This window comes from Sceloporus occidentalis, unplaced genomic scaffold, assembly GCF_023333645.1.
Source record: "Sceloporus occidentalis isolate IW3139 unplaced genomic scaffold, rSceOcc1.0.p SCAF_89, whole genome shotgun sequence".
Taxonomy (NCBI): Eukaryota; Metazoa; Chordata; class Lepidosauria; order Squamata; family Phrynosomatidae; genus Sceloporus; species Sceloporus occidentalis.
Genome location: NW_028317069.1, coordinates 2,094,166 through 2,121,713, shown reverse-complemented (window position 1 = coordinate 2,121,713; position 27,548 = coordinate 2,094,166). Strand labels below are relative to the sequence as shown.

Below are 27,548 nucleotides of genomic sequence, written 5' to 3'. Positions count from 1 at the left end.
TGTGTATATGTGTGTTTATTACAAGGGTGTGTAAGGGCAGGTTATGTGTATGTTTGTGTTTCATGGCAGGTGTGTGTGTAAAGGCAGTGTGTATGAGCAGTGCATGTGTGTTTATGGGCAGGTTTGTGTACGGTAGTATATGTGTATATGTGTGTTTATGGACAGGGGTGTGTAAGGGCAGTGTATGTGCACATTTGTGTGTGTGGGCAGTCGTGTGTGTATGGGCAGTTGTGTGTGTATGGGGAGTGTATGTGTGTTAATGGGCAGGTATGTGTAAAGGCGATGTGTAACAGCAGTGTATGGGTTTATGCATGTTAATGGGCAGGTGTGTGTATGAGCAGTAGTGTGTAAGGGCAGGGTATGTGTATATGTGTATTTATGGGCAGGTGTTTGTAAAAGCAGTGTATGTGTATATGTGTATTTATGGGCATGTGTGTGTAAAGGCAAAGGTGTGTGGGCAGTCTTGTGTAAGGCCAGTGAATGTGTTTATATGTGTTTATGGACAGGTTTGTGTAAAGGCAGCGTGTGTGCAGTCGTGTGTAGGGGCAGTGTATGTCTATATGTGTGTTTATGGACAGATGTGTGTAAGTGCAGTGTAAATAAAATAGCCTCTGTAAAAATAGCTGGGGGGGCATGATTTTCCATTCTTGCCTTGGGCGCAAAAGGTGCTAGGTACAGCTCTGGGCGTAGCATTAGAATTTCATATACTTGGATGAAGAATGATGCCGTTGACCAGTAAAGCTCAGAATATGATGCACAACATTCATCATACAAGAGATGACTACAAAGCCCATCATCTGCCTTCAAATTGGCTTCATGGATACTCATGTCATATCATGGAACGAGTTACCTCTGTAGCACCAAGCGACTGACGAAAAGTAGAAGCCAGTAAAGTATGTTACATTGAGAAAATGAAATTAGTCATTTAAGTATATAATTTAAAGGCAGATAATGACTATTCAGCCCACCTACTGCCAATTTGTACGAGTTCTCGCTCTGTTATCTAAGCCCAATCTAATAGGCACCCCTGACTCCTTATTGTACTGCTTGTGGTAAAGGATAGAATTGCTCAGTCTTAATCACCCAGCATGACACTGACTAATAAAAGCCTATATGGGATAGGGCGCTTTCAGCCTGTGGCCACCAGGAACTTCTTGATGTGCCAGATTAACAATTTAAGACTCCTCTACAAACTTTGAAAGCGAGGAACAAACAAATTGTTGGCTGGATTTCATGTGTGCTCCTGGTTCCTGCTCTCTTTATATTCCTAAGAACACTCATTTCTGCATTATTTTTTTTGTTTAAAAATCATGTGTTTAACAACGTCAGCAACTCTCACTGCATACACATATTCCTTCTAACCCTTGACTAGTTAGGTTTTCTTCTGCAGAGTTTTGCCAGGACTTGAAATGGTTTTATGATGTAATAAGGATATTTTGATCTCGCAGTGGCTTGGGAATCACAAAATAGCCTGTCTTCCTTGGTTCTGCTCTTCCCCCTCAGGTGTCTCCGAGCTCCGTTTGATGTATGGCTTTCTCCTCTCAGTGACATGTTCCTGCTTAGCGTGGCTTCCTCGTAATGTCTGCCTTGGCATAGATCACCGCAGAGAAAGAGTCCCTCACTGCCGAGCAAGATCAAACCCGTTCCACAAGGAATACCACGATACATGTTATTATCTCAACTTGCTTCGCACTCTTTTTTTCTTCTTTCGTTGCCTCCCTAACATCGCCATAGCAACGCAGGATTTCAACAGAAAAAAATAACTCTAAATATAGATTTCAAATCCCTATGCTTTCAGCTAAAAGCCCGAAGCCACAGTAGATGGCCGGAAGGATTAGGAACCGAACGCAGAAAATTTTAGACAGAGTGGATTGAAGTGGAAGGGAAAATGGCAGATTGTTATCTTGGAAGCTTCAGGTCATTTCCGACTGAATGCATGCGCAAACAGACTTCCTGCTTTCATGTCCCGTCGGCCGTGAGGCTCTATAGCGGATACATCATCGTATAACATCTAGGTTTCAGATCTGTGGTGGTCAACCCCATGCAGTTATGACTATAGTTATATATTTTGTCTTCAATACTCAAATGGAGAGTTTGCAGGAGCAAGAGCTTGGCTGGCCCTGTATAATGTATAGTCACATCGGTGACAGTTCTCCATGGTCTCCTTGCCTCTATTGCAATTATGCAATATACAGGACCAGCTGTGCCATTCTGGCTGGAGAACCTGCCAGTGTTGGACCTTCGTAATGAACAGTGAGATGAGAGGATTGAGACCACAACTCTCCTGCCAGCCCTTCCTTTAGTGAATAGAACCCATGGAGAACTTAACTTTGTAGATCAGAAATTTCTTTACTTACCACTTCAGCCCTTTCTCTCTTCTTTTTGATGGATTACTCTTCCACATTCTCTTTTTCCTTCTACTAATTCTCATTTTTGGTCTTCTACTACTAACCGACCCCTTTACATCATGGTGACCTACTCAGAAACCTACTTCTTTTTTTATGCCTTAATGGTTTACAGAGAGGCAGCAGGGGCTTCCATTTTATTTTTGGTCACAAGGACGTTTCATAACATAAAAAGTACTCTTCTATTAACCAGATTCTTCCTTCTGCTGCTTCTTGAGTATTGATTATTCTTGAAGACTCCACTCTTGACTTGAGCTTCTGCCTCTGCCTTTATACATAGGAGACTAGTTTTTTTTGTCTCTCTCCAATGTAAACGAGTACTAGTTACTTGCTAGCCACTTGTCTTTAACCAGACCAAATAAGACGCTTCATTATATTTTCTGTTCTTCTCTCCCATAACTCCTGGCAGACCAGGGTCTTGTCTTGTATATCTGCAATCTCAAAGATATTCATTTCTGTTACAACATTGGCAATTCATGTTACTTTTGTTTCTTGTGTTCCCAGCGTACTGTGTTGTGCTGCGGTTCCTTTATAAATAAAAGATAATTATATGAACGGTTTTGTCTGTATGAAGAAGGCTTCCCAGCAGCATTGTCAACTCTGCTTATATTCATCTAGAACAAACAAAAATGCAAATGCTCAAGGTTATTCTTTACCTAGAAATGTATTAGGCAGAACTGATCAGCCCGTTGAAAAGAAGAAAACCAAAATCCATTATATGTGCACCAAGCCTCTGAATTACAATTAAATCAAACAATAAGGATTTAATATTTTACCAGTAAATGGGCTATGTGATATGTAATTTGTCATATTGGACCTTGTACTGTCAAGCACTCTCAATAGAAGTTTGGAACTCTATTGTTACAGTGAAACAATCTAAAATATTTCCGTGCTTTAATTGTAACCTTCTAAATGAAAAGTATATCAAGTACTTGTTATAACATTAATATTTTACAAAAAGTTTGAAAGATGTCATAAACCTTTCTTTTCTCAATTAACCTTTACTTATTATTTTTGGAAGAGCTGTTACTAGAGCTCCATTTGCCTTGGGCAGGATCGCAGGTCCCTCACCCACATCTTATTGCCACCAGCTGCCCCTCTTGCCTCATGGAAGTCACAGCCTTGATTCCTGGTATAGAACTAAAATATTTTAAGGTTTCTTACATGGTGTAGAGTAGTTCTCTTGCGTATTTACTGCCTAACGTTGGCATGTTGACCAAACCTGCCTTACATTGTGTTACATAATAAAGAACATTATCACCATGCACAGGTATTCCTTTAGAATTTGTGTTGGCATAGTCAAAATATGAGTTTGACATCTACAAAAGAGAGAGGGCGAAACTGAGCTAAAAGAGAGTGGACATGTATGTAAATGGCTGCAACCACCATGAAGCCCATCTTCTTTGGATTGCTCAGTTTATGTTATAACTTGTAAAAAGAATAAAGCTTGCAAAACTAAGTAACGAGTCTTCCAGTCCAAGTGGCAAGCCTTGTCAACAGGGCCAGTAAAATAGAAGCCCAGAACATATTTAGCCAACCACATGTGTATCCAAAAAAAGATCAACCAAGGATGTAAGTGCTGCTCATGTTTTTTTATGTGGAATCTCAAGTAAAACATTAAAACTTTGTTTTAAAAATTTCCAGTAGTTGTCCTAAAACCAAAGCATCCCAAAGTGACCAGAAAGTAGGTTGCCCTTTGGAGCTTTTCAGATGTCACCAGTGATGAAGTCTGTGACCCTACCTGGCCACGTCCTTCGTGTCCCACCCTGCCCCCTGCTGTCCTATGTCTGCCTTAGAATCGATTCTGTTAGATTTAACAGTGTGATTTTGGGCTTGTGAACCTGGGCTTCATTACCTACCTGCTCCTTTTTACTTTGATCTTGATGAACTTGGTCTTCAACATGGCCATGCTTTGCCTAACCCCATCTCAAACTACTGCTTTACTACTGGACCAAGTAAAGTCCCAACATGAGACTTGTTTTATAGCAGCCATAAAGCAGGCAACACATAACAGATAAAAGGCACCAAGTGAAACAAATGAAGGCTAGTTTCAGTGAAAAAAACAGTGCTTATCACATCGGTAGCAAATGGATATCACCATGTAACCTCTAATACAGTAGCAAACATTTGAAGATACATTTAACAGAATATTAGTAATAAGTTCCTTTTAACAGTGTTTTAAAATGAGAAATCATGCCTTTTTATTATAAAATCAGACACGGTTCCATTACTTATTGTTTTATTTTCTTTTAAATAGCTGTTTGACTGCCAACTAGGCACAGCCAAAATTGATTTCCAAGATGCATGGTCAACATTACAGTAACAGTGTTCAGCAGATTAAATTTCTCTGGAGGATTGAGACGTTGCTTCAGATCATTATTTTTAATGGTCCTCTTGGAGTGGGTTTGTAATGATAGATGATTTTCAGCATGTGATCTTTATTACAGGTTTCTAAACACCAAAAGGAGGAAGCATCCGGTAATCAAATAGCCTTATGTTCACCGGTCTCGCCCAAATATTTCAGACATCATGTTTCTGTTATATTCCAAACAATCATTGCCTAAATGTAAATACAATATATTTTCCTTTTCTTCTACTCATGGTTTTGAAATATAGGAATACTTTAAAGGGTAACCAAGAGCCTTTTCCAGCAATACTGAACATCTTTTGCTAGATAACAGAGAATCAATTGCAGACAGTTGCAAATGTCACAGGAACATCGCTTCATGGTTCTTACGATGGAAACATAATAGAAATATTAAGCACTCCTACCAAGCTGTCGGAATTGTGAGGGTGGAATAGAGTTGTGGTGGAAAGAAGCTTGAGCTCTTAAAAAGCAGCATCAGTATTCTGGAGTGCACACAAGGTTATTGAGTCAGTCTTCGGTGTGTGTCATGAACAATATACCTCTGCTGTGTCTTTCAGACAAAGATGTCTAGCAAAGAAGCTTGATAGCTCTTAAAAGAAGGTAATGGCTTATTTGCTGGTTTTGTCCTGTATGTTAGTAGGTTTGGTTGGAGAACCCATACAGCCTGGTCAACCACATCAAAACCATAGGGAATGAAACCTCAGAAGGCGCAGACATAGATAAGGTATTTGATAGCCTTGCCTATTATAAGGGTCATGCGTGAAATGATGTTGCGACGTTGCTGAAGTGATAGCCGTTTTAGTTATGGTCGTCAGGTGGCATATAGTCATACTTGGCAACGTTCATCTTTGACCAGCTCAAGCGTGGACAACCAGAGACGTCATCAAGATCTAGAAATAACCCATGCACCTTAAACATTAGCCAAGTAGACCATATACATTTTATGTTTGTGTTTTGTTGAAACTTAACATGTGAGACCCAGAGATCTTCCAGTCGGTTGTTGAAGAAAGTAGATTGTTGAAGGGTATCTGTTCCAAACCACAACTGGGTGGTTTGATTACACTTTACCAGTGCTGTCCAACTGTCAACCATCAGAATGTGAATGCATCTTATAGTTGCTGCATTTGAATATGGCTATTAATATGTGTGAGAAAAAAATGGTATTTATGACATGAATTGATCTGCGTAGTTCTGATTAGATACAATGGTCACGGTAAATCATGGATATCCACTGGAGACCATTAACGTCCTGCAAAATCCAGCTCAACTTGACAACTTTAATAGTGATATTAAACCAAAACTGTTTTGGTGCAGCAGAGTTGTTGTCCAACGAAGTTTAATTTAGTGCTGAATTAATTATTGTCTGATTCTTGCTAGCGATTGGCAACTGGGGAATAAACTTGGGGTTCAATGAGTAGACCCAAGTAGGCTGTCCACAAGAGGAGAGGTCGGTTGTCCTTAAACCGAACACGGTTATCGATCAAAGAAACAATGTTATCAGCATGGAATGTTGACGATCAGTTCTTGATCTATTTCATTGTAGGGTATTGATCCAAGTACTGTCTTCTGAAATATACTCAGCTCATCATGAAAAGAAAATTCAGATTTTTGGTAGGGTCTAACTGCTTTTCTGCTTCCCTTTTGCATTACTTGATGATGGCTTCTTAACCCTTATTACAGTGTGAGATTAGTAACAACTGGGGCTTTCACTTTCACCCATTTCTCTCCTTTCTTTTCTGATTTATTCCTTCTTCTTGCCTTGTGACAACTATTATTTTTCCATCCACAGCAAAACTATTCAGCTCAAAATAATTGATGACGAGGAGTATGCGAAAAACAAGACTTTCTCCATTGAACTGAGGGCGCCACACCTTGTGGACTTGAGTGTGCAGAAAGGTGTAGTAGCTGCACTGCCACACTAACTGCCTTTGCTCTTTGCGCTAACCTTCCTACTACCTCTAACTCATCCACCCTCCCTGCCGTCCTTTCCCTGAGCTTTTCATTTGCTTTAACTGATTTAACAAATCTTTTCTTCCTAACAAAGCTGTGCGTGTATATCACAACTCACCCCTTTTGCTGCCAGGGGGACAACGTTTAGTTTTTTCTAATAATTAGCCAAATAACATTAAATAGATTGTTTCAAAAGATATGTCTGAGGGATTTTAGAAGACTATAATAGGGCAACGCTAACATATAACCACATTTACCAATGAGACCCATTAGAAACATGGCGACTAGCCCTGTCTCCCCACCATTTTTGGACCCAAAGTCAGCGGTCCTCAGCTGACTGGTCAAATTAACAGCATTGTGGCTTGTGGCAAAGTGAAAAGAGGCCAAGATGTCTCTAATGGTGTCACACAAAGGATTCCATTCCTTCATTCTATCCACTGTCTGATACTAAGAGGGTTATGTTTTGTTTCTTTCTGAAAAAACCTTACCCCCTGAAAAAACCCTTACATAATTTTTACTTTTTGCGCTGCCCTCTTTACAAAAATAGTAAAAAGAAATATGATCTGCTGAGCTACACACATCTCCTTCTTCTCTTTCATTTAGACAACCTCCACACTGTTTTTTTCACTCACCTCTTACCTTTCACGTCCCCTTCTCTGTCCATTTTCCCTTCTTATCCTCCTGCAACCCATAAGAGTTCCGGTAAAGCCGGCTTCCGTGATCTCCGTTCTCCAGTCATGGTGCTGGACAGTTAAAGATGAAACAAGGACCTCAAAATATGATTTAGAAACTGCACGCCAATGAGCGATGGCAGTGATGTTTAACATTAAACCCCTTGGCAGTGCACATTTTAAATCGAGGGCAGGGTAATTATAGCGGCCGCAGAGTTTAGCCCCTGCGGACCACAGCTATCCGATGTTATTTACATTTACTTGCAGGCGTAACATGTTGCTTTCTATGCCATTAAAAGGTATATGGGTCAAACCAACTGAGAGCTGCATATGTAAAAACATGAATATTTCAGTGAAATAAGAAGTTTCCCAGACGATCCATTGATACTTAATTCTAGCTACAGTATTATTTAAGGTAGCATAGAGAATGCAGGGATACATTATTAAAAATGGGGTTCTGATCTTTTTTTTTATCACATACAACCCATCCTAAAGTTATTAAACGGACATTCCAGTCATCATATGCTCTTCAATGCATGTGATACTCAGGTGTCCCCTTTTTGAAATGCAAGTAGGGATTCCTCAGAGAGTGTTCTAGGGGGTTAAAGGACACCAGACCAGCTGCTTCAAGCAGCTAAAAGTGGTGGAAAATCAGACTGTAGCTTCTCCTAAAGGTAAGTTGCTTGATCTGTTAGTTCCCACAGGTGTCCATTTGTTTTTGGACAACAAATTCAGATTGCTTTTTCCATTGACAAGCTAAATTCATTGTCACTCACCCTTGTTCTCACAATGTCTCCCTACCTTCACTGACAACTGATTTTCTGTCCCCCATCTCCTTTTTTTTTTCTTTTTTCCGCAGCTCTGCTTCTTGTCTTGCCTCTTCACGTCTTCTATCCTCTTTCTTGGTCTGCTTCTCCCCGCTATCTGCTGTGGAGCCACCATTTGCGGAAGTACTCCAAGACGCCAGAATAATGCAGATGGATTTGCGGTGATAGAGGTGCAGAAATGCTTCTCTTTCTTTGTAGACATATCTTCATTATTCTGGCCTCTTGGAGTACTTCTGCCCTGTTGCCGAAACTCTCCTGGAGGCGAGGAGCGGATAGCGGGGAGAAACGGACTAAGAAAGAAGACAGAACAAGAAGAGGCAAGACAAGAAGCTGAGCTGCGGCAAATGAGATGGGGTACGGAAACGGTTGGTGGGTAAAGTACGGAAACTTTGAGAGAGAGGGCGTGAAAGAGTGAAAGTGAAAAAACAAAAATGTGTTCTGATAAATCCCATAAGAACCTTGGATTTGTGATGTCAGCTTTTGGCAGAAGCATGTTACCCTCTATGTTAAGATTGCCATGGTTGACTTGTTTGGGAATGTCGTGAAAGTAATTCTTGTATATTTCTTGTTTTAATGATCACTCTTTAGATTGAGGATGGTTTTTTTAACGATATATGAAATGATTTTGGGTCCAACTGGCAGCATATGTGCATATGGATGCTTCTCTCAAGGGTTTTTGGACTAGCCTCGATTCTTTGTAACAAGCTAATTATTTTAATTGCATTACATAGATAGCTTTGTTTTCCATTATATGCAGCGCTTATCACAATAAAGGTTGGACAACGTTAGTCTATGAGACACCCGCTATTCTAGAACTAAGTGATCATATCTGTCGTTGCCAGTACTCTTACGAATAAAATGGAACAATGGCCGTTGTAGGAGGTTGGCTGGTTTATCCTGTGGGACATTTGACAGATATGACACAACCTAATGTACTAATTTTAACTGAAAAATCAGATACTTTGGCTGTCCTTGGGGTAAGATTTTGTCAAAGGGCTGGAAACTTTCTGGCATTCGGTGCCTATGCTGGATTAGCCATTCCCGTTCTTGGAGGAAGTCCTGATATGCAAGAAAAAAATCAACCCGAACCTTCTTGGTGAGGGTAGGGACACCAGACAGATCTTAGATATGTCAGATTATAGTGATCATCAAATGAAATGGCAGGATGGGTAGTTTCATGGTGTTCCATTCCTCTGTTGCCTGCTTGAAGAGTTCAAGGTCCAGAACATAAATTTTTAAAACATTTTTATTTATTTCTTTATTTTTTTTTACATAAGACAACTAGGGTATGCATGTCTCCCATGTGGCTCTTTGGCAAAGAATGACCTCCCTCACTGATCTCTGGGTCCTCTATTCCAAGGGAATGGAGACATCGTGAGTCAGCGTGGACTGTGTGATTTGCTGAATATGTTCTTGAAAGAGATGGAATTCCCACTATCCCTGTGAAGGAAATGACTTTGTCCCATATGAAACTGCCAAGTACGCAGACCCCAGGAGTCTAGGGACTGCTTTATATATTTGAACGCACTTAATTTCTATAGGGTGGATCTGCATGTTTTGTAGAATTGCTTTTAAGAACTAATATTGGATAAAAATAAAGGAAAAAAAACATTGTTATTGGTCTTTGGGATGAATCGTGACATAATGGAAGGCCACCTCGGATGTTGTATTGGTTTCATCTACACCATTTTGTTCGGTTTCCGTTCCTGAAATCTCAACAACCTCTACATTTGTGTTCAGTAAGCCTTACTTTGTAGGGTTAGAAGAGGTTGAGAATCATCATAGCTGTAAGGCTGCTAATCAGGCCGTGTAGCCCCATGTTCTATACAAAGGGAAGGGTATTATGCATGCCTTCAGTGTTTCCGTAACCTGCCCTTTAAGTGCTTACAGTATGTTAATTGCGCGCTGAATATATTGCAAAGGCAAGAAATTGCTCAAGACGACTTTAATCCTATTCACTTGACTGCGTGGAGCTTGAAACAGAATGACGATACTGAGCCCAGCCTTTTGTTACAGAAATTGTACACAAGCTGCTGTGAATTGCTTCTGAGAATTAATTACTCTCACTGCGCAGTCCTGACTGGTAACAGAATTTAGGACTAATGACCAAAATGTGTTTTCTCGTTTGTGCGTTTTCTGTACTAATCGCTCAAGAATCATCGTGAGATCTAATGTCGGCCATTAACACAAATAGAAGGAAAAAAAAAGACTACTTTTTATGGCTTTTATGGTGAAAAGAAATTTGGTGCTTAGTGGTGCTTTTCTTCTCTTCTTTCTCTCTGTTACATTACGGTCTCTGGTTTTTAAAATGGGTAGTTTTGCTGTAGATTATCAAGTTGGAGAGCTAAGAGCATCTCGCTGATCACCTCATCTGCTCTTTTTTAATCTTTATCCATCCATAGGAACATAAGTAGCAATATAGAAGGCGGATGAGGCTCATTTAGCCCGTCTAGTCTGCCCATATTGACTTCATTGGTCTATTTATTGGTAAGAAGCCCTCTCTGTGATCTGCCCATCGCCACAGAAGGTCGTCTATGGCCCTCCTGTATTTTAGGAGTAGCTCTTCTCTGCATCTTGGAGGAAGAGGACAACATAAGGCAAGTTCAGCCGTCGAACAGTAAGGATCCAACCTTATAGCCACTATCCTTTAATAGTAACCTTTCGTTGTGACCTCATGTTGCTTCCACATCTATGCCCAATCATTTTTTTTTCCTATCTTGGCTTGTTTTTGTATTTTTTTTTTTGTTATCAGAATGTAGATAACAGATTTCGATGGAACACACGGTCGTGTTTCCATGACACCAACTGCCTTAAAACAGGTAGCATTGAAGCTGTGACTCAGTCCCTTTCCAAACAGATACAACGCTTAGTAACATTACTTCAGCAAAGACATGACAGATGACAGCAGTAGCATTCTAGGGGTTTTTCTTTATTAGTCTGGCTAAAAATAACTTGACTGCCTTTCACAATAACAGGGATTGTATCATTAGATCAGCCTCGCTGGAATTCAAGGAGGTTCTGATCATTTTTATATTGGTTGATGCCTGATGAAGGTCACTGTTTTGAGGGGTGAAATGTCGGCTATCTCTAATGCATTAATATTTTTTAATTTCTTTTAGTGGTGACCCATTGTATTTCAGGGCTGTTGGTGAGGTCCGGTGGGGCTCAGGGTGGGATTCATTTGTTTGAATACAGAAGTTCTTATTAGACATTGTGTTTTCCAGCTGGTTCAGCCAGGATCAGATAGGACTCGACATAATGGGGGTACTTTGACATAATGGTCGTCTAAGCAATATATAGCCATATGGTGTGATGGAATATCTTGCCTTTAGGCATAACTGGGGTATTAGATTTTCCTTAAGGGGCAAGGATATAAAAAGACTAAGACTAGAAACCTGTTATATTTGACGATTGACTCCTTGCAGATAACCTACCTGTTGTTTGGTGGGACACATCAAATGTACATGGAGTTAACACACAACGGTGGGATATCTCTTGCTAAATATTTGCTCTTGTACCAAGAATCAATGAGCCCTATTAATAAACAAGAAAACAATAGAAAATCTCCCAATTGTATCTATTTGGGGGGTATGGTCCCTCTTTTACACCCAAATCATGGTGTTGCTCTTTTGTCCTCTGATGTCCTTCTTTTGTAGGAGTCAGAATGTTTGGTGGGTATGAGAGTATCACAGGATGCTACAGTTACAATAATATGTATAGAAAGAGCAGTAGGCCCATTCGTGAAAGTGAAAATTAGTCTTTTCCTAAATGTCTTAGTTACATGGGGTCAGAACGTGACATAAAAAGTCTCTGCCCATTAGCCACACCCCTAACCACACCCATCGAAACTATGGCATCTCCTGTTGGCCAATTTAAATGTTAGGGGGAATGACAGTTTGAGGGCAAAGTTCTAAATATGGAACTTGGAATATTTGTGCCGAGTGTATAAGGTTCTTAAATTATTTTTAAAACCAAAAAAAAGACTTTCCAATCATTTATCTAATTTTTTAAGAAGAAATATTTTAGATAAGGCTTTTCTGAGCAACTGTAATGTTGTGTATAATATTTTAGAGCCGTTGGTGTTTATATTATATTATATTATACTATCGTTCATTGGATAAATATTTACAAAATACGATATATCCAGATTATCAGTGGTCTAATTTCACAATATAATCACAAGATTAATTTCCATTGAATGAATTACACTTATATCTCATATTGCAGTTAAATAGCATGGTTCTGTCGGCAAGCTCCAGAGGTGGATATAATATGCAGTATGTATTATGGATACGTATTTGTTCATGCTATAGAATAATATAGAAAAGTAAGCCCCGATTGGTCCATATTGGTGGATTCTTGAAGGTTAATGAAGTCCTGGCCTTTTGAGTGATACTAGTTGTATGCCTAGATGATGATGATGATGATGATGATGATAATGATACCTCCATCCCTGGCAGAGGGTTAGAAGTACCATCAAATGGGCTTATTCCCTCTGGTTCATATACTATGGACTGGGGATGGCTCAGGGGTTCTTCCGATACCAATCACACTAGATTTTCTAGTTCTTTGCCTTAAGTTCCTCCTGGGTCTCGTCATATGAGCACATACTCAAACTTAGTGTTTTGCAGACCTGCGGGAGCAAGAACTACATTTTTGGTGGTGCTGGGCAGCCTGCATTTGGAAAATCACCAAGAAATCGGCATTTGACAAACATTTTGTGCAGGACATTTGGTATGGCGTATTCTCCGATAACGGAATAGGCATTCGACTCGTATCCATGCATAAGCAAGGTGGCAACTTATTGGAAAATACTGACTGTTCCCTCTATATACCACTGTTTCTCTTATGTTCCTACAGGAAAACCATAAGGGTTAAAATAATAGATGAGGAGGAATACGAGAGGCAAGAAAGCTTCTTCATTGCTCTTGGTGAACCGAAATGGATGAAACGCGGAATATCAGGTGTGAGACAGCTACCCCCCCCTTCCACCTAAAACCAAACCAGTTACAGCTTTTATTCATTTTTATTTATTTTTTACTTTGGCTTTCCCTGCTTCCGCTCCATAAAATCAGTTCTGTTTTCTTTTTCCTCCTGTGTATTCCAGCTCTCACCCTTTTTCGGTCATCTACTTTTGAACTCACATCCATCATCCTTGCATTCTTCGCATTTATTTATTTTGCGGCCCCTCCCTCCCCACCCTTCATCATAATGAAATTAATTCTTGTCAATTGTTCTTGATCTGGTTGACGGTAACAGTTTTATAACGCAACACATGTCAATGATATTATATGACGCATGGCTTATATTTGCAAAGATGTTTTTTTTTATTATGGGGAAATTGAGTGGTTACATTACCATTGTTATATATAATTCATTAGAAAAAAATATTGATATTATTGAGAACATCATGTAGAGGAAATCGTATACATTTGGCAGATTTTTTTATACATTTTTGATTTTGAAACTAATTTATCACCATTTTTTTTGTTTTTTTTTACATTTTATAATCACATTAAAATAAAGTTTAAAATAAGTTTAAAAAAAGGCTAATTGATCGTTATAAAACCCTTTTGAAATTATGGTACAGCTAGAAATGTCCATTTCCAGGTAAGTGACCCCAAACAGTAGTGTGTGTATGTATGTATGTATGTATGTATGTATGTATGTATGTATGTGTGTGTGTGTGTGTGTGTTCTAGGGCTCTAGAACACTGTGATACATCTAGACACATCCTGAACTCCTAGAAAAAAAAGAGATATTAGAGGAGGAAAAAGGGTTAGAGAGATGCTGTATTCCTCAGAGTCACTCTCCCTCCTAAAGAAGCACACTTGGGAGTTCACAACAACCCCCCCCCACCAAAGAAACCCAACACATTTCCCTTTAACTAGGTCATGGACTTGCTCGCTCCCCAGCAGTGTCATTCTGTATGTTTAGTCACACACTTTGATCTCGATGCAATTTCCTCGCTGCCTGACATAATCACATAATCTTTTAAACCTTTGCCATTTATACTTGTGGAAAAGTTACAAAGAAATGGAATAAGCTTCGGTTTCCTTGGACATTCATGTTTAGGTGATGTTTATCATATCCGAACATTGTTTAATCTAAATAATTTGTAACCATAGTAAGAAAATAACCACAAAAAAACTGCTACAGATCTTCAAGATCTCTTGAAGGCATCTTGGCTGTAGTCATCGGACTAGTGACCATCGCTATTGTTATGTAGCACCACCAGCACAAAGCCCTCTTTTGGCCAACATAAGCTTCTACTGAAGTTACCAAAATATGGAAATTGGCTACTTTTTGAAAAACTTTTATTACAACACATTTAAGCCCCTTCAATTTATATGATAGCTGAGTGGTCCCTTTAAATTTAGATGGTGCCCACCTTGTAAATGCATAGAGGGGTTCTACAGACATTGGGACATTTGGCTCAATGGCCAAAGGAGAAATAGAACTTCTGAAGCTTGCCCCCCCACCCCACCCCGGGAATCCCAGCTGAGCCAGACATTGAGTCTTAGTGTACTCTTGCTTACCCAGCTCTATTTAAACCCTGTATAAAGGGAATGTTGCATATTATCATGTACTTGAAACATATTGTGAAGGTAGTGATTATGTTTCCATTCTGCGTTCTGGCCCTCCCTTGATGTCTGACAATGTTGTTCTTCCAAATCTCCCCTGCAGATATTTTTTTATGAGTCTGGATTCTGATTTGTATGGATGCCCAGACGTAACGGGCAAACACCAGAATATATTAATTTACAGTGTAGGTTATTTGATTCAGATCGCCCAGCATAAACATTTTAGTCTTTCCTCTGTAAACATTATTATTTTGGATACATAGATAGACACACTACAGCTGTGATACTTCCATTTGGAGATTTTAAATACCATCCATATCGAGACATAGAATCATAGGTTCAGCCCATCTAGTCTGCCCATTTCTTTTGCAGCAGAAAATATAACTCAAAAGTACAAACTAAATAAACAAAAAACAAAAAGTCTACGAAATATTTCTGGTGACTTATATGTATCGGGACTTCGCTACTCTAGATATTAAAATCCGGAAAATGTTTGGGTTTCAAGTTTTGTTAAATAAAGGTATTTTCTGAATAGTAATTTAACAGAGAAAAGGTGTTCTGTGCTGCTATTTTACCTAATTCTGGAGAAATACACATCAAATTTGACGGCAGATCAGACCCACTGCCCGTTTTTCCTGCTGTAAGGACTCTGACCTTAATTAGTCGTCGGTCTCGTCTTAGGTTCAGGAGCCGTATGTTTAAATTTCTTTGCTGTATTACCCTCTACCACTTTTACTGGGAGGCTGTACCGTTGTCTACCACCCCCAGCCTCTGACCCTCTTGTTTCCGATTATGGCATATAAACTTTGCTCCTGTACTTTGTTAAACCCGTTTATGTATTTAAATGTTTCTATTCCATCCCTTCTCTCCTCTCCCCCAAGCCGGACATATTGAGGTCCTTTAGTCTCTCCTGATCCTTTTTATCCTGCGAACATTTACTATGTTAGTAACCAATCGTCGTCCTATTAGCATATTTAGAGGCACTGTCGGGGACAGCAATACCTTCAGCTTTCTGCGTTGGCGGAAGTAGCAGCACACAAGAGGTTTTATCTCATAGCGCTAAAGAAAAGATACAGAAAAGATTCCTCCTAATCATACACGCTAATGCAGCATAACCCAGCTGTTCCCAGGAAATTATCAATATCGGAGATTATTTTCAAGGCCCATTAAATGTATCCATTATTGTGATTTTCTTCCCCAAGGAATGTTTAGCAGCCCTGCCTAAATAACCGTAAGTACGGTTCAGTTGCAAAACATCCTTCAGCGTTCTGTCTGCTTATTGTTTTGTATTCAGCTTGTAAACCAATGCAGGCAGGCAGGCAGGCAGACGGAAGGAAAGTCTTTGCAGTCAGTTTTGCCGAAGCGAGTGAGAACGAAGACTTGAGTTTCACGTAAGCTAAGCACGTAGAGAGTATTAATGCGAGCTTCACATGGGTGTCAGAGCTTTGAAGAGTATACAGACAGCAGTGTGTCGGCAGTAGGTTCTGTCGAACAAGGAACAATTGGAATATATCTGGTCTTTGGTGCTAAACTCGGAGCAATCAGTATAACCACCTCATTTCTCCAAATGTAGCACTTTAGTTCTGAATTGCCTTGATAAATATAGCAGGGTCCCTGTTACGCTGAGGTGTTCCTCCTGTGTGTTCCCAGGAACTCTTGGGATTTGACCGTAAGTCTAAGGCTTTTTGACCCAAAGTCAGGGTAAAGGGTCTCTCAGGGTCACACAGCCTGGAGGTGGACTGGAAGACTCCTTCCTATTCTACACAGCTGTGCTCATATTGTGTTTCTTTAAATAATGATAGCTCAAGGATTCCATGAGGTCCGGTATTAGAGCCATTTGGTTAAGCCATTTATTGAGTCACTGCATAGAATCGTTACTCTCAGTGTCTGCTTATTTAGAAAGTTCCCAGGTATGATCTATCAGTGATGACACAGCTGGAGGGGAACACCCGAACATCCCCTCAGGCATTTTTATCACTTTAATTGTAACAGCGCTCACAATGAGCACTGTTTCATTGAATGTGCCAGCCAGTGATTTTGTCTTTTACTGACATAAGGGAGAACAGGTTGTCAACAGCCAGGTTGTCAACACAGAGGTGTGCTGTGATCATTAACCTGCGACTTGCCAAAGCATAGTAGAAAGGTTAGAAATCTCTGCTGGTCCTGACATCTCGATTTTTCCATGGCATAGCCTACCTTAACAGAACTTTAACAAAACCTTTTTTTCCCCAAATTTTGCATTATTTTTATTTTTTGGTGAGGGAATGTGTGTCATGTGACACAAAAGCAGTAAGAGATATGTAGTTGCCATAGAAACTATACAAAATGTTAAGTATTGGGTTCTGCTGTGCCCCATCTACAAAACTCCCTGCCCTCTCCCTAAGAGAATCAATGCAAAATCAAATAAAACATGTATTTGTCGAGCTGCCTTCGTAGAAGGGACAGAAGCCGCGTGTTCCCTAAAGGACTGATAATAATCTCATTTACAGCGATTTAGACAGAAGGGGCATATTTCAAACACATAAAGCAGTCATTGGACCAAATGTCCTCTAAAATTTGCAGAGCATTCTAGGAAAATTATTCTAAATCTGGGTATTATCACAAAAGGATAATCCAGATTACATCAAACTAATGCCATACATGCAAACCTAAATATAGTAAAACAAATACTGAATGGGTAAGAGAAAGACAAATTGCTTGCAAAGAGTAAATAGGCCAAAACGCGGGGCTTTGTAAAACATGGAACAATGGTCCTTGGTGCTTGAAAAACAGATATTTCTTATTCATTTGCACCTTTTTTCATTTGCACAGATTGATTGGTTTATTGTTACCGTGAAATTGTTTGCGAATAAACATCAACAGAGATATTCTATGTAGGGTCTCTCCAAATGCAATAGGTGACCCCTGATGTTGAGCTCCTTGCCCATTTATGTCTATTCACTAAAGGGAGAGTTATCAGGAGAGTTGTGTTTCCGCTCCTTGACTTCATCCCTAGCGGGATTCTGCTCCAGGAAGAGCTTGGCTGGCCATGTATAATGTATAGTTAAATCAGCAAAATTTCTTCAGCCTCCTCGCCCATTGAATTACACGTTTTGCCTGCCAGAGTTGGCTCTCCTACAAGCTCTTCTGACAACTCTCCTTTTAGTAAATAAACCTTGCTTTGGCTAGAGGAATACCAATGAAGCTCCTCTCAACGGCCAAGGAGAAGTCGAAATCTATATCTGGTGTTGCTGGTTTCTTTTGTGCAGCAGAAATGTGTTCCTCTTCTAGACTGCCCTTGTGGGGGGGATTAGTCTGATATGTTTTTGCCTAAAATGTGAGACCGAACATCTCACTGTGTAGGGCAAGTCATTTAGACATTTTCCTTCATACACTAAAGACTTACATGCCTTGGTAGAGATTTTTTTTTCACATCTGAGTGAGGATAGACATTACTACCCCAAGAGGAACACTTTTGTTTTAGGAGTGTGATTAGATGCATGGTCAGGGGAGAACGATATACTGACACTTTCTATGTGACTTTGTAATAGCTATGTGTGAATGAGACATTTAGAAGAAGAGATAATTTGGAATGCATTCTATTGTGATGATGAAGGCTTTAGAATGCTGTGATATATCTAAAGATTCTAAGTGCCTCAGAGAGAATTACATATAAGGATAGGAAAGAATATTTTTGCTTGGCAAGCTGGGAATGCCTATGGTGGTTTTATCCAAGATGATAGTGGTGGCAGGGCATTTTTGACATCTTTGTGGATCCTGTTGGTCCATACGTTTTGATCCAAGACTTTGTTATTCCAGTAACTATGTAATTAAGAATTTTTCAGTCTCTCACGCCAATTTGCTCTCTTAAAGCAGAGGCTACGGGAAGTCTTAAGATCTGAATGCTGGAGAGGGATGTATTGAGCAGTTTCTTTACCTGTAAAACTATTTTTCAGTTGAAGTTCCAGTGCCAGGAAGCTAATGGAGTATAATATTTCTTTAATGCATTCTGCCCCTATGCATTTACTTATAAACATTGACTGGTATTTAGTTCCTGTCTGGGGAAGACAGCCAACTTACCTTGAAGGCTATGTAAGGGACTTCATGTCCCTGTGGCTAGACATGTCCACATTCTGTCACCGTGCTGTATGTCACCGTGACATTTCATTGTCACTGTATCCACTTGGAATCAAGTGTCACTTCTTAGCACCCTTTTCAGAAAAAGTTGCAGAGCTCGGAGACATATGATCTGCAACAATGGAAGTTTGAAGATCTGTGGCTCTGTCGAAGCACTGTGGCCTTTATCCAACAGTTATAACAATACTTCTGCCTGTGCTTCAAGATTAGAAAGCATGAGTTATTGAGTTCTTCAGGGTCTGCCCCATCGTATAGACAAGCTTGATTGCTCTCTCTCCTGTGTTTATATGGATACATGGTTTGCCAAGGCTCTAGAGCAGGTAGGTTTGGGAGTGTTGAAAGACACGTAGACTATTTTAATTAAAGGAGGGTTTGCAACTTTCAGCCCGGTGGGGATTATGGGTCCAAGAGCCTGCCCCAGACAGGACTGTCTGATTATGAGTAGATGTTATGATTTTCTGGAAGAGTTGACCCAGCCATTGACACCAAAGGATTATTTTTCTAGTTGATTATACAAAATATATTTTCATAGATCAACTTCATACACTTTTTAATCCATTGATAAGTCTGCAACATCTGGACAAAAGTAATAGAAAATCACATGGCACAGTATACCACTTCTGTCAGTTTCAATAACACATCGGCATGTCTATAATCATATGGTGGAAGGGTTAGGTTCACCCCTGATCCCATGCATGTTTAAATTCCCTCACTGTATATGTAAATATGAATAAAAACTAGTATATTTTCACTATAGTGTTCATAACATTGTAAAAAAGGAATAATTTATAGGCAATAAACACGAATATATAAAAATTGGTACAGTTTGGTTAAAATTGAGCTTGTGCTTGCCTTAAAAATAAACATTTCAGACAGAATAACCAAAAGCGAAGGGAAGGTGACTCAGTTTTATGTGTATTAAGCTGTTTTAATGATGATTTAAAAACTGCATACGCTTGATTTTGGATACTAACCGTATTGTTTGACATATTGAATGTTTTTCAGAGTTGGTATTGCTTTGTTTCTGCTGGAGTCTGGGCCGCAGCCAACATGGAGCTGAGCCATAGACTCAAATTTTAATTAGCCGGATCGTAAGAGGAAGCTGCAGGTTTTTGTAATACTCTCTACTTGTGTGTCCGAGTGACATTTCTTAATGACATGTGATTTGGCAAATAAGAGTATGGGAGATACAGAATATATACAGGTCAGGCTCCTAACCAAAACTCTACACGCAATAAGTAATAGGTCATGTGGATTATGCCTTATAGTAGTGAGGTCCTCTCTAAGTCTCCATTGCTAGATGTCCAATTTTAAATTCCAAACATACCCTATAGAGATTGGCAGAATAACCATTACACCGTGCCCATCGGTCCAGCATGACACATAGCCTATAGAGATTGGCTGGATGGCCATTACACAGTGCCCATGGGTCCAACACCTTACGTAGCCTATAGAGACGGGCAGAATAACCATAATACAGTGCCCTTGGGTCCATCGCGTTACATAGCCTATAGAGATGGCCAGAATAACCATTACACATTGCCCATAGGTCCAACGTGACCAGACCAAGCTCAAGTCAGTGCCAGCTCCTCTAGTGACACCAGTATGGCAGGGCTTCTAACTACGGCTTCAATAAATAATATAATTACAGTGATTTAATAATACATATAGTATGGATTACAGTTTTTGAATGTCATTTGTTTTCTAGATTATTGTTCTTACCGTTAATGGACTGTTAGTAGGCTGCCAAATGGCAAATAGCTGAATGATTCCGATGGAACCTTGATTGGAATGTTAATTATTTTGTATAAATTCTAGATTATATTTAATAAATTGAAATATATCAAGCTTTCATTGCCTATTCTGCCTTTCTTTGACTGTGAAAGCAATACAGTAGCATTTACAAAAGCCTTAGACCCGCCATTATACTTTTTTTAAATGTATGGAGGCTTCTGTATTCAATGCTTTTGCAGAACAATTTCCTAATTTCATAATTACTAAGAAAAATATGAATTAGGTAAAACTTGACACTATTGAGGAATTATTTTGTTTGTATTCAGCAGTACTAGAAATGTTATTTCTAAACCTGTATTTAGTTGCTAGCGTGTTATATTCAGTAGATTCAATGGAATTTTAAAGCCGAGTCACAGCATATATTTCCAAATGGGTCATGTCTACGAACATGCATGGGAACATCGGGACACGTGTCAAGGGTGTGGCCAGAGGCGGGGTGGGGGCAGGACTGGGTGTGAAAGAGGGTGGGGTCGGAGGTGAGGCCACTGTCCACCTTACCCTAAAACCTCTTTGCGGCATAAGGTGGCCACGTGTGAGCGCAATAGCACAGACCTCCCTGGGCCAGTCAGGGGAGATCAGAAGTTCTCCCCAACTGGCCAATGCTCCCACTGGCCACAAAAGCAGGACAAGGGGGGTACATACACGGGGCAGCTGGACAGTGCCTGAAAATCAGGACTGGCCCATGAAAACTGGGACACTTGGAACAAATGTTGAAGGAAATCTTACAGGAACTTATACCCTATCAGAGTCATTCATGTTCAAGTTTTAGATTAATCTATAACATATCTTGGTATCCAAATAGTTAAGTCTGTAAAAAAGATTTTTTGGCTCATTACGTAAAATATAATATCCATAGCAGATAATGGTTAATAAATTGACCATAACCCATGCATAACTCTCCAAATGTATTCTTTCATGTGCATGTACCGTCCCATCTTTTTGCTTTATTCATAGAAAAGCAAATTATTTTCTATATGTTTTTGTTGGCTTCATTTTAATTTAATTCATATTTCTCTCTCTCTCTTTATGGTTTGTTCATAAAGCTCTTCTATTGAATCAAGGTAAGTTTTTTGTTTGTTTTTTTTCTTTTCTACCAGAATTCCATGTTTTATAATCTTTTTTGTGGATCTGAATCCTTCCACGTTATTGGAAATGTAGGCAAAGCTTTTTTTTAGGTGATTTCATGACATTTCGATGCCTATTAATGTAACTAATGTGTGTAGAGAAAAAATAAACTATCCTATTTCTGGTAAACATCATTGAAAAACAATAATAAGTGAAGTATAGCTGTAAAGATAACACAATTTCAGTTTAGTAATATAATTTATTTAGTAGTGATCAGGTCGGACTTAACGACTAAGAATATTCACCAACGACCCGCCGCTACACTGTATACACAATACACTCTTATATACAGAATGGGCATAATACTTGTGACCTTGATGTTATTAAGATGCTTGAGAGGAAGAGAAAAGATTCTGTTTCAAAGCAAAGTACACATACTTGGCCCCAATAACCCTCCTTATTTCTATCATTCTTCCTTTGGTTAGTTAATTCTATTTAAACCTCTTTATTGATATTTTACTTCACTTATTGAAAACTCATAATCTCTTGCCCATTTGGGGTCATGATTAAAATATTTCAACACACACAGTGATTCTGAAGTCTAAGGCTTCCCCTGGCTTCACGTATCATGTGATCTACTAATCTACTAGGTAATGATGGTACTTGTGGTTATCCACCATTACTCAGGGAGCTATATTTATTGACATGAAATGATACATTTTACAACTATTTATTGTTTTTTGTGATGGAAAATTATTTCCCCAAGAATCGCTCCAGTTTTGCCTTTATCCAACATAAACTTGAAAACCCATTATGTTTTAGATCTGGAAAAGATGTATGGTGGTCCAAGAAAGATATGGAATAGGATACGGATTTAACTTTAATCTTTTCTTCGACTTTTAGCTGCAGAGCTGGCAGAAAGAAAGGTTTCGGTTGAGGTGGAAGAAGCCAAACGGATCGCTGAGATGGGAAAACCAATACTAGGAGAGCATCCAAAGCTAGAAGTAATCATCGAAGAGTCTTATGAGTTCAAGGTAAATGTTGATCTGGGTAACCGAGGTGTTCTTTGGTTGTCAGAAATACTTTGTTTTGTTCATAAGTAGAACCTACTTTAACAACATAGATAGGAACATATGTGGTACAGGAGTCCTGAAGGTTTACCTGGCCAGATTCTAATAGAGCTCCACACTACTTGAAATGGGTCAATTTTTTATTATAATATATCTTTTTAAAAAACAGAAACATTGAATAGTTTGAAAGAATGCTTATTCGGTTTATGATGCGTTTACTTTGCCGTACATTCAGAAGGGCCAACCCCACCAAGTATCTCTAGAAAGAAGGGTTGAGGAGTCCTGCATAATGTACGGTTAAAAAGTTCTGAGGCATTTGAGGGAATCTTGCTTGTTCAGCTCTGAATTCTTCTTACATACAAGATACTTACAGGGTTTGGTTCTTCAGAATACACTCTTAGGTCAGTGAGCTGGAACCTCACTAAATCCACTATTTAGTGAACAAACCTCCAGAGACCTTTTGTAGGCTCACTCGACTGTGTAACTTTGCTTTTAGTTGACAGCTCTGCTTTAATGTCATGTTGTGGCCATCCATCAGTAAAAGAAGATGAACAAAGTAAAAAATGCCTTAAATTCTGAAAATAAATATTTAATGTTTCATCTGAGAAAGGATCCATTGACCCAGTTTCATATGCATTTCTCATAGGCGTAGTTGTGTTCATTCTCTTGATACGTAGTATCATAGGGATATGATGGAGTGAAAATGTTAGCGGCCATAGAAAGTTCCTCCTTTAACAATTAAGATGAGTAAGTGTCTGACATCAAAAACATTTATAGGAGTAGTTGATGAGAGTCCTCCAACTCTTCCTACTATTATTAATGCAACATTTTGAGAGCAACTACTCAGAAAATGCATGGATTTATTCATATAAAAAATTATTCTCTTATTATCTTATGTTTGAAATGTATTTTTCAATTGAGAGAGTTGGCTATGTTAGATTACCTACCTACAAACTCACTTTCCACTAGACATGAATTTGGCACTGGTTTCCAGTGGGGGGTGGTGGTAGAGTGCTGCTCAGTGGGATTAAATGACTTGTTGGAGACCCTTGCCTTTGACATTTTTCCAAGTGACCTTATTCTCAAAATACAAACGTAAATAGCATTTAAATGTTCAAAATAACAAAACTTTCTCAAACCTTCCCCCCATGAACTTCTGGTCCCATTTAAGTGTAGACCTTTTTCCCCTCTATTTTGTTGCATACGTTCTTCTGTTTCATTCTACCATTGCTGGTTCTGGCATAATGTGTTCATATTGTGTAGAACCCCGGATAGTATCACCCATCTATGGTGTTCCAAGCTCATGTTTTTAAGACCACTTATCATGACTAAACATTGAATTAGATGATGTGCTTTGCACACAACACACATACACACGCACACACCTCTATGCATTTCTCAAGAAAGTGTTACATTGTTTCCTGTGCCTTTCTGTAGAACACCGTGGACAAGCTAATAAAGAAGACTAACCTTGCCTTGGTGGTAGGCACTCATTCCTGGAGAGATCAATTTATGGAAGCCATTACTGTCAGTGCAGGTGAGAAGGTGACCTGGTGTGCGTATAGAATTATAGGGTCATGCAGAGCTCCATGACTTTTAATATTAAAGCTCACAACGATCTTAATTAATCCTTGTCAGTTCTTACTCTATTTATAGACAGTCGTCAGTCTTACCTCCGGTGAGCTTCTAAGAAAAGGTGAAGGACCCGTTGATTCGGAATTTTGCAAATGCATAAGCTAAAGTGTACGGTATAGTGTTATTTTTGAGTAGGGTCCATCTCACCTTTCCAAAATGAAAATGGACACCCTACTTGTTGTGTCCTGTTTACCCATTATACAGCCCTGCTGAATAGGATGCCGCTCTAGAAAGCGTTAAATAATAATCTAATGCGTACGTAATGATGTAAAGTGACTGAATCTGTCATGATATAACTTGACATCAGGTATAAAATGCAAATATATAGGGGGTTATGCATAAAAACTGATTTTGGTGCAAAGTTTGAAAAGTGGTGTTTTCATCATATAACCGGTACACATTGTGGTCAAACAATCTTATTCGAATTACATTTATTACCCACTGACCACCCCAATGCAAATCCATAGCAAGTAAACCTTAGCAGGAATATTGTTTCATTTGATGGTTTAATCTCAGAATAGCAACAAAGAAACCTCTTTAGTTTTTACGAGAGCGACCTATCAGCACCTGACTTTGTATCACATGACAAATAAGTATTCCCTGGAAAATGATGTGTAAGGAAAAATTTGACCTGGCTAAAGATTTATTTTGGCAAAGATGCCATTTATTGGTATGATATGTCTAGGAGCAACAAACAACAGGCCTTTGCTTGTTTCATTGGACATTATTGGTTGCTATGGTGCCAATATTGGTTGCTATGGTGAAAAAGAATGGTGCCATGTTTGTCCTTTATACATAAGCCCCACCATGCTTTTATTTTCCTAAAATAGGATATTTTTACCCCTTTGTGGCAATATGGCATTGGATTCACATTGGGTGCGTTAAATCAAGTGTATCTTAAATTCTGTCATTAAGGCTAGCATTTTATATAGTGAGATTATGGAGCCCAGGAGCAGGGTTGTCTCATTGACTAGAAAGGTGTATGCTTGCAGAATAATATTTAATTTGTCCAATGTTGACATAGCCGGAGATGAAGATGAGGACGACTCCGGAGAGGAACGCCTGCCATCATGCTTCGACTATGTGATGCACTTCCTGACCGTGTTCTGGAAGGTCCTCTTTGCGTGCGTACCACCCACGGAGTATTTGAATGGGTGGGCTTGTTTTATTGTGTCAATCATGATTATCGGCATCCTGACTGCCATCATTGGAGACCTAGCTTCACACTTTGGCTGCACCATTGGCTTAAAGGATTCGGTGACTGCCGTTGTTTTTGTGGCCTTTGGCACTTCCGTGCCCGGTAAGTTTCTTACCTGCTTTTGCTTGTCATGTAGCGTTATGCCTCTGTCTATCAGGAAGGGAGCACCTTAAAATAATGATATATCCACCATGTTTTAAGAACATTTTCAGACTGCTGGTTGCAAGAGTAGGAGTTGTGTGGTTTGGTCCAGTTGCATGATGGTAGCATTCTATCTGTAGATAGGCTATCTCTTGATGACGCCATCGAGGAAAGCCCCTACAACTGTTTTAATGTTGAAGAATTTACATGGAAAATGCTATTATCATTAATGACTTTAATAAAAAAATCTAGAATTCGCAGTACCAAAAGTTTCCCATACATCACCCAACACTTTCATTCTTGCCACCTGGCTTGTCACATCGTTTGAGACAACAGGGATTAAAACATTCAATTTGTAAAGCTATTTGATATGATTTACCTGTATGAGATAGTAAGATACCAAGCAACTCCCTCTTATCATTTGTTGAGAGACAAATGTACATATGATTATTTGAGAATAATCATATACCTCATATTTTGATTTCTAGAAATCTGTCTCCCTCATTCCCTAGCTTGTTGGTTCTTTTCCACATCGAGTGCATTTATTTTTATTTTATATTTTTCTAGATACGTTTGCGAGTAAAGTGGCAGCGACCCAGGACGTATACGCAGATGCTTCAATTGGCAATGTGACCGGCAGTAATGCTGTTAACGTGTTCCTCGGTATTGGTCTTGCATGGTCCGTGGCTGCCATCTACTGGGCCTCCCAAGGACAGGAATTCCACGTGTCTGCGGGCCCCTTAGCCTTTTCCGTAACCCTTTTCACTATTTTTGCTTTCATCTGCATTAGCGTCTTGCTGTATAGGAGGCGACCTCATATCGGCGGGGAACTGGGTGGACCCAAAGGGTGCAGACTCGCCACAATGTTTCTCTTTGTGAGCCTGTGGTTACTTTACATATTATTTTCGACTCTCGAAGCCTATTGTTACATCAAGGGGTTCTAAGTGGAACTGAGCTAAGCCAGCAAGAAGCCTGCTGCTTTTCGGCAGTGGGAGAGGCAACCCAGCAGAAAGAATACCAGCTAATGGAGCAATATCTCTGGGACTGCCAGAGATTACAACACAATCCAAAGGACGCTCGGACTGGTATCGTTGGTTGAAGTGCATTTACAAAAATAAAGTAGCGGTACTCTGAATACCCTGTCCATCAAAAATGCTGCAGCCAATCGAAACCGAACAGTACAGAAGATGCTCATTAAATACCAGTCACTTTTTTTAGGGTTATAACCTTGTTGCAACTTGCAGAATTTACTTTTTTTTTTTAAATTAATTCATTTTAATCTTTTCCTCCCCACCTGAAGTGTTGCTTAAAAATTATTCACTTTTGTATTTATTTTGTTCAATGCCAGGGGTGTAAGTACAGTTTCTGGGGGAAAAAAAAGCTTAACTATACAGAAACAAAGGAAGATAATACTTGCGATCACAAGTTTGTTAATGAATATTAACATTATAGTGATATAAATTTCGGAGGAATCTATGCCTCATCCTTCTGAGGTGGACCCTCAGACAAATGGGGGGGCCCATGGAATGGACATTTTTGGCTTAGAACATTAATCAAATTGTTTTAATTACGTTTTTCCAGGAAAGCAAGAAAAGTAGAGTGCCAAGGAACAATCGAAAAAGATCGGAAACATTTTATTTATTGTGCCCTTAACCACAAAAACAATATCAGAAGTTTGAAAAGTGAGAGAAAGGGATGTTATAAGAAGGATGAGAGAGGGATAG

General features: G+C 39.3%; 1 protein-coding gene across 7 annotated transcripts in view; it reads left to right on the top strand.

Moving 5' to 3' along the window:
- Positions 1 to 26,768, top strand: part of LOC149284693 (sodium/calcium exchanger 3-like) — a 47,153-nt gene extending 20,385 nt beyond the window's left edge. Inside the window, exons 2-7 of one of the 7 annotated variants that reach the window (XM_089496272.1) lie at positions 13,082 to 13,185; positions 21,759 to 21,776; positions 22,699 to 22,814; positions 24,288 to 24,387; positions 25,510 to 25,785; positions 26,392 to 26,768. In XM_089496272.1, coding sequence (XP_089352398.1) covers positions 13,082 to 13,185; positions 21,759 to 21,776; positions 22,699 to 22,814; positions 24,288 to 24,387; positions 25,510 to 25,785; positions 26,392 to 26,768 — 991 coding nt within the window. Of the gene's footprint in view, positions 1 to 6,562; positions 6,670 to 13,081; positions 13,186 to 21,758; positions 21,792 to 22,683; positions 22,815 to 24,287; positions 24,406 to 25,509; positions 25,786 to 26,391 lie in introns of all 7 variants that reach the window. The other 6 variants (XM_089496270.1, XM_089496271.1, XM_089496269.1 and 3 more) reach the window with 6 other exon arrangements.
- Positions 26,769 to 27,548: the final 780 nt, after the last annotated feature.